This window comes from Notothenia coriiceps, unplaced genomic scaffold, assembly GCF_000735185.1.
Source record: "Notothenia coriiceps isolate Sejong01 unplaced genomic scaffold, NC01 NC01_scaffold00021674, whole genome shotgun sequence".
Classification (NCBI taxonomy): Eukaryota; Metazoa; Chordata; class Actinopteri; order Perciformes; family Nototheniidae; genus Notothenia; species Notothenia coriiceps.
In genome coordinates this window covers 1-8143 of record NW_011354375.1, presented here as the reverse complement: position 1 = coordinate 8143, position 8143 = coordinate 1, and the positions used below count along the sequence as shown (strand labels likewise).

Genomic DNA, 8143 nt, shown 5'->3' with positions numbered 1-8143 from the left:
AAAAGGAAACAGCTGCACAAAAAGCAAGGTGTGATATCTGCCTATAATGTTAGTTCTTTCAGGACCACCCAACTGAATGACAGAGCCACAAGGCCGTGTTGGGAGGGGGCCGGCGGCTGGCAGGGCCCCAGCTCAGGCGCTCTCCCTGTCCTCTGCGGGGTCGCCCAGTCTTTGCCCCGGGCCCAGAGGACTTTGCAGGCCTCTTCCACAGGCTGGGTGAGTCTCCTGCTTCGGGCTCGCCAAAGACACGGGGAGGCAGTTCCCCTCACCCTGTAACGAAAAACAAAGCATTTTTTTTAAAGTGGCATTTCCTTGCCATTGTTATACCACAAATTGTAGTTCTGCTTTGAAGTGAATTATATGAGCTAAGATAGTTTAGGCCTGCTCAAAGCCCCTGCTTAAAGCTTGCCTGGATCAGACTCGGGGTGAAGTCCTGGCCTCCTCAGCTTCATACGAGGCTGGAGGGGTGGATGAGGCAGAGAGTAGGCTGGTCCCCCTGGCCCCTCAGGCAGGGCCACGGCAGCAGCTAACTGTAGTTGCAGTAGGAGGGGGTAGAGCGGGTAGAGGGCCCTACAGTGTGTGGTTGACAAACGATCTACATCGCCATGCCGTTCCTCCATCTGGAAGAAGTTCCACTGAAGCCCACCTTGCCTACAGTACGGAGCATTCTGAGGAGTAGCGCAGGTTCATCGCGCTGCAGGGCCGTGGCCCTAAAATACAAATTCAGGGCTTCAGACATCTTAAATCACGGTTTACTGAATGACCTCACTTCTTCCTCTTCATTGCAGCTAGCTACATGAGGATACATTTTTTTGTGTGTACTATAAAAAGTAATGCGTTATGTAGTGTAGGCCTGTCCGCGATCATCGATAAACGTTGAACTTATCGTGGAAAAAAATGACTTCGATAACTTTCTGAGCTCGATAAAATTGCCGTTTCATAAAGATGTGACCAGCATTTTTAGCCCTGGAGCGCCTGCCGGCTGCCAGGCGCGCTGTGAGCGGGGCGCGGGGCTGACACACAGCCAGGTCAGGACACTCCGCATGCACGTGCAGCAGCCCACAAATTAATAGGTATAGCGACAAGGCCGGGAGACAATGTGCTGACTTACTTGGGGGAATGTTAAAGTTGAATGAATTGGTTACAAACCTTAACACACATCTCGATTCTCCGGGTGTGGCAGTATTTGGAATTCAAACCAAATCATGAGAGCGGAACCTACGGACTTGAATGAGCGTGGCGGGTGTGCTCGCCATTGGTTTAAAAAAGCGTAGCGACAAAAGCAGGGCAATACCACGCATATTTAAACCACCTAAAACACAACCAACTCCATTCCGTTTTTTCCCAGCTGGGAGCCAAACCGGCAGCTTGGACCCTGGAGATGGAGAGCCCCGCACCGACACTGCAACTATGGTTGGTGTTCCTTGGCTCGAAAACTTAGAAAAACAGATTTGCGTTATGGCCTGCTGAGGCATCTGGGTCTTTGGACAGTGACTGTTGTCTTTAAGGGAGTTTTTTTGGTTTTTTTTTTTTGCCCTTGTGGATGATAAAAGATGTGTGCTCATATGTATTATTTATGTAGGTTAGTATATGAATATTTTATATATATAAGAAGAGGAGGAGAGCTCTGTTTCCCGCCCTGACTCTATTTTATTTATTGATTGTTTGTTGTGTGGTGATTTAATTTAATTTGGATAAGTTTAATTAATTGGTTTTATTTATCTATATTAATTTATAATTATGTTTGTGAGATATTATTTCACATTTGCATGTTGCCAATGCTGTGATGTTCAATAAAAAATTATGATCTTTGAAAGGATGTACGTTGAATATTATTATATATATTATCATTATGTCAGTGGTCTAAAATGGTCTTAAAACGGTGCCGACAATATTATCGTTTATCGCAATAATTTACAGAAAAATTTATCGTCCAACACAATTAATTATCGTGACAGGCCTCGTGTTAGGTGTGTTGAATAGTCCAGCATCTCACCTTGCAGACCAGCCACAGAGAGAAACAATGCATGCAGCCACCTGGACAGCCAAGGGTTCAGAACATGGAGAATCTTTCTTTCTTTTGTGTTCATCCTCGATCAGCTGCAGTATAACACTGATGACCTCCTCTGTCAAAGACTACAAAGGAAGCAAGGGATATTAATGACATGGGAGCAACTGAAATGGCATTTTTTTCAGTTGTTTTAACAATTAACTTGACAGTCCTTTCCATTATCTCCTGAAAGAGTTCTTAAGGAAAGCCATTTCTGTACTTCTTTATAGTGAGTGCATTTTTGTCAGTATCCAAAAGTCTCTTCTCCTAACTCACCATAGACTTCAGCTGCTCCGGCTTCATGGCAGGCAGCTGCTGTGCGAGCAGACAGGCGCTCTGGAAGCGCCCTAAGAAGGCGGTGAGAAGTGCTGACGGTTCATACGCTGGAACCAGCCAGAAACTCTCTGAAAAACATCAACAATAACCTTGACCATCGTGCAGATACCTCAGGGTAAATTCAGCTGAAGTGACACGTGTATGCTATTGATTATTTTTGTAAGTATGCCATTGAAGAGGCCGGCTCCTACCTGGGCTGGGAAAGTCAGGCCAGGGGCAAAACTTCTCATGCTGCGACTGGAGCTGCCTCGAAATCTCTGCAATGCGGGATCCATCTATTAAGACACAAAGAGAGATGCTTGACCTTTCATTTTTTTGGGGTTACCTTGCCAAAATGAAATTTGCCCTTGTGTTTTCTGTAACTTTTACTCACATTTTTCAAAGTCTAAAGTTGGTTGTAGTGTTGCACAGAGGAACGCCTGGCAGCTGGAGCACTTGAGCATATCGCAGCCGACGTTGATCCAGCCATATCGGGCGCATATGAGAGGGGACAGAGTGCGGGGTTTGCCTGCCCATTTCAAACAGTGCCATGCTAAGGAAACCTTCACTCACACAAAAAGTATCATCACATTCATTAATACTCTAACTTAGCTAAACAAGGATCATATCATTTCAATAGATGTGATATTTACAAAATCAAACTAAACATCAACCTGAGCCATCTTTACTGATCACATGAGATGCAGAAAGGCCTGGATGCATCATACTGGGTTTAAATTGAGTAAAAGGATATTGAATATGACTCCACTCTTGAGAAAAAGGCCTCTTTGTTTGTTGACTCACAAGGTGCTTGAGTATCGCTCTTTACTTCCAGAACTTTCCCATTTTCTTGTTTACTGAAATTCACACGAAGAGAAAAACAGAACTTCAGTTTCCAGACACTTGTTTAATAATCGAAAAACATGTTGTTCTTTGATTGTATTGAATATGAGAATATTTGTAAGATTGCCAATTTCTTCTAATAAACGTGCTTGTTCAGCTGGACTGTAATGCTTACTGCAGGCCTACTGTGTGCAATTAAACAAATACAAGTGAATTGCTGGGGATAGTAATGTTCAGGAAACAGGCAGCAAACAAGCAGTAACATGCATTTATCATTTCACTAGAGGAAAACAGCTTCATTCTACCCGGTGCTTACAACAAACTGTCTGCTATAGTAATGCTCAGTCGAAAATCAGGCATTGATGGCTGGGCAGCAAGTGGACAATACCTCAGATGTTAAAGGCTGTGGTGTAAATTAAGTATATTTATTCAAGTTTCAGGGACTTGTAATTTTACTTGAGTATTTTAATTTATTTGCTACTGTGTACTTCTACCCCACTAAAATGCACAGATAAATCATGTACTTTTACACCACTACATATATTTAATACAATTAATTACTTTACAGATTTGGATTAATGATGTGAAATATAATCAAGTCTTAAATCGGACTTTAGTTACACCTGGAGTAAATTCACGAGCTACCCTGCACAAAGTCATTAACTAGCTGCACCTTTACCAGCTTTGAGAACACTTTAATGATCAATCATTATAAAACATATCATATATATTATTCTGAAATGGACCAATCTGCATGAGTACTTTTAATTTAGTACTTTAAGTACATTTGGATTATACTTGTGTACCCTTACTTGAGTAACATTGACATTGTGTAATTTCAATTGTTATCGATAATATTTTATGCATGCTTCTTAATTAATATTTAGCTATGTTTGGCTCTTTACTTTGCTGTAACAACGTAAACTTTCAGTTTGTGGGACGAATAAAGGTATTCTGATTCTGATTGTGGAATAGGACCTTGATTGCAGGACTTTTAATTGTAACAAAGTATTCCTACACTCTGGTACTTCTACTTTAGTACCAGGTCCGAGTACATGCTAGATTAGAACTTTGTGTCCCCACCCCCTTTATCTGGAACATGCACGGCAGCGATAGCACAATGACTACTATAACAAATCAGTCCGGTAAATGGAATAAATAACAACTGCAATCATGAATACAAATGGTGATCGAACTCGCATTGCTGCCCTACAAGATTCCATTATCTGTAGACCTGTGCCTCCTCACATTCCGCTGAGTGAAGGCGGCGAAAGCAGCAGAGAAAGCTAGGTGGCTAGCCAAATTAGCTCATGTCAACTTGCTCTTCGACCTCTTAAAATCAAACAAAGGAGCGCGCGACTGTTCCAAACACCCACCTGTTAGACCCGACCTGTGCCGGGGACACTCCTGCATTAAGAAGTGCTCGGACTTTCTCTGGAGATGCAAAAGAAGACTTTCGTTGATTAGTGTTGCCGAAGCGATCCCCACGACTGCCGCTGAGAGTCGCCATGATCGGCTCTGTGGTCCCCGGGAAAATAAGACCTGAAACCAATCGTTCCGCTTTGAAAGACCCCGACCACAGCACGAGCCTGAGCCCCCCGAACTGCCTGACTCTTCACTGACCAGATTTATTTATTATTCAATTAAGGAGGTGTTTCTAAGTGTGTCAAAATGTCATTTTTTCGAGTATTTATTAAAGACTATAACATCCCTGTTGTGCAATATTACTGTGTGCAATATTACTAATACTATATGCAATATTACTGTGTGCAATATTACTATATTCAAGAATATATATGGAATATATATATATATATACATATATATATATGCCGCTTCATAATTAGTATTATTATTATTACTGGCTGCTGTCAGACTATTTGATAAATGGTAGGCTACACTTATTTATTTTAAATACTGTAACTGGATGTGTAATTAGTAAAATTGCAATTTGTGTCATTTCAATTGTTATCGATAATATTTTATGCATGCTTCTTAATTAATATTTAGCTATGTTTGGCTCTTTACTTTGCTGTAACAACGTAAACTTTCAGTTTGTGGGACGAATAAAGGTATTCTGATTCTGATTGTGTAGGACCTTTAGTTGCAGGAAACCATATGTCTAAATCTCTGTTTTATTTGACAGGGGAGAATGAGTGACTTTATTAAAGGCAGCATCAATTAAATCTATATTATTTTTTATTTTTTTAGGGAATAACCTACTACTAACTTCAGAATCACCTCTAACAAGCTGGTGAGGGAACTGGATGTGATGTTACAGATGCCACTAAACTGCATTCCTAATGGGCACGGCCTACATTCAGTCTGGACGTCATGTGCCTATTCCTGCTTTGTATGGAGTGAACAAAGTATACTCCACCTCATCTGCAGATTTTTAAATAAATGTTGCCAAAAACATAAATAACGCACGCACATGCTTTATTTGCAATGCCACAGGTTTCCTTTTTTCTTTTGGTAATCCAGTTCCATCCAACAGGGCAGAACACCTGCCCATCTATCATAGGAAAAATACATAGACATATCCTATGGAGGGCACTGTTTAGTCATTTTGAACAGACAGACCCCAACTCAAGTGAAAGGTGACTGTGTAGTCAGAGGTTTATCAGTGGATATGGGGTGGATATCTGAAAATATTGTTTTCTCAGATATAGAGATTATTTAAACTTCATTTTATGATTTTATTTTTTTCAGGACAGCTACTAAAAATGTAGTTCTTTAAGGTCATGTGCATGGTAATATTTCTAAGGATTTGGGGAGTTTAATGACATGAAGATGTGTTTACATAAAATGAAATAGGCTAACTAGATTACTATGAACCCATAACGTTACACTATAACTTCTTAGCTGGAGGATTTTGGACTCAATGTTTTATTCTTCTAAATACTGCCTTCAGCTCTGCTAAGTGAGAAACTTTACACAAGATTAATCCTCTCCAGCGTCTGAGGTCCGTGCACCGCACTTGTTGGACAGAGAGAAAACTACCGGTTGTTGTTGTTGTGGAGACCGACCGCTGATACGCGTAGCCCCGCCCACCTCTAATGACGCCACGTCCCAATAACAAGCCCTCTGATTGGTCAGGTGCCTCACGGCCAGGGGGTAACATTTGTGAATGGCTTCATACTGACTGAGACGTGAAACGATTTATAATGTTTTATCAGCACTTTATGTTGTTTTTATTTGATGTGAAGTTCTCCAGGACTGGATTATAACGGGGGAAAGATGTCGGACGCTGAAGGAGCTCGCACGCGAGACCAGCTGAATAAATTCGAGAAGCTGACACACAGGCCGCCCCACGGGGAGACGTTAGCAGGTCGGTCAACAACATTAGCTACACATGCTAACGACAGGTTAAACCTCAACCATGGCACATTTTGCCTGTCAAATTCAAAATGTGAGACTGAGATCATCTGCTCCACATACTATGTCAGCTTTACATTTACATAATTCAGACGTTGCCCTTACTGGTGACATTGCTAAGCTCTGTGTTCAAGCTAGCAACATTCGGCTATTCTGTATCTTAAATAGCCTTTTACACACCATGTCCAAGATAATACGTGTTACTTAATGGATTAAAAAGGGCTATCATAGTGTTTAATTATTGGTAAAACACTATATTTGACCGACACGGTCCACTAATAGCAATATGTCCCGCAACACAGTCAACGAGTATTAGCTAGGTTTATAGACCTGCACACACCTCAATGCTTTGAGTTTGTGTTTTTAGTTGAGTCAGGGCTGTGAATCGTTACTGGGTAACACGTATTAATAACAAGAATAATCATTATCTCCAGAAAATCATTGGTTTTAAGTAGCTAAGTACATTTACTCAAATACTATACTTATTACAATTTTGAGGTTCTTGTACTTTTAATTGGGTATTTCCATTTTACATTACATTACATTGCATTTAGCTGACGCTTTTATCCAAAGCGACTTACAATAAGTGCGTTCGACCAACAAAGTACAAACTTGAAGAAAACAGAATCATATAAGTACATCAGGTTTCATAGAGCCAAACATTTCAAGTGCTACTCAACTGGCTTTCGATAAAAGCCAGTCCTTTATTAGTATATAAGTGCTTTGTTGTAATTCTATCTCTCGAAGTGGAGTCTAAAGAGATGAGTTTTCAGTCTGACGCCGAAGATGTGCAAGCTATCTGCTGTCCTGATTTCAATGGGGAGCTCATTCCACCATTTTGGAGCCAGGATAGCAAAACCACGTGTTTTTGCTGATGGGAACTTGGGTCCCCCTCGCAGTGCGGGTGCAGCGAGCTGTTTGGCTGATGCAGAGCGGAGTGCACGTGCTGGGGTGTACGGTTTAACCATGTCCTGGATGTAGGAAGGGCCAGATCCATTCGCAGCATGGTACGCAAGTACCAGTGTCTTGAAGTGGATTCTAGCAGTTACCGGAAGCCAGTGAAGGGAGCGGAGGAGCTGCGTGGTGTGGGAGAATTTAGGAAGGTTGAAGACCAGACGAGCCGCTGCATTCTGGATGAGCTGCAGAGGTCGGATGGCACATACAGGTAGACCAGCCAGGAGGGAGTTGCAGTAGTCTAGGCGTGAGATGACGAGAGCCTGGACCAGAACCTGCGTCGCTTTCTGGGTCAGCTGGGGACGTATCCTCCTGATTTTGTAAAGAGTGTATCTGCAGCAGCGGGTTGTAGCAGCTATATTTGCAGTGAAGGACAGTTTGTTATCTAGTGTCACACATAGATTCCTTGCAGTCTGAGTCGGGGAAACAATCGAGGTGCCGATGTTGATTGTTAGGTCAAGAGTGGGACAATCTTTTCCCGGAAGGAAGAGCAGTTCAGTCTTGTCAAGGTTGAGCTTGAGGTGATGAGCAGACATCCACCGAGAGATGTCTGCTAGGCAAGCAGAGATGCGTGCGACGACCTGGGTCTCTGAGTTTATGCAT

General features: G+C 42.1%; 1 protein-coding gene across 1 annotated transcript; it reads right to left on the bottom strand.

Moving 5' to 3' along the window:
• Window positions 1-413: 413 nt before the first annotated feature.
• zc3hc1 (zinc finger, C3HC-type containing 1) lies at window positions 414-4780 on the bottom strand. The gene is made up of 7 exons (XM_010780356.1): window positions 4585-4780; window positions 3120-3222; window positions 2760-2910; window positions 2578-2661; window positions 2327-2454; window positions 1997-2136; window positions 414-707 (listed from the first exon to the last, which is right to left on the bottom strand). The coding sequence occupies exons 1-7, from the start codon at window positions 4716-4718 to the stop codon at window positions 596-598; spliced, it is 852 nt and encodes a 283-aa protein (XP_010778658.1). The 5' UTR covers window positions 4719-4780; the 3' UTR covers window positions 414-595.
• Between the last annotated feature and the right edge of the window lie 3363 nt (window positions 4781-8143).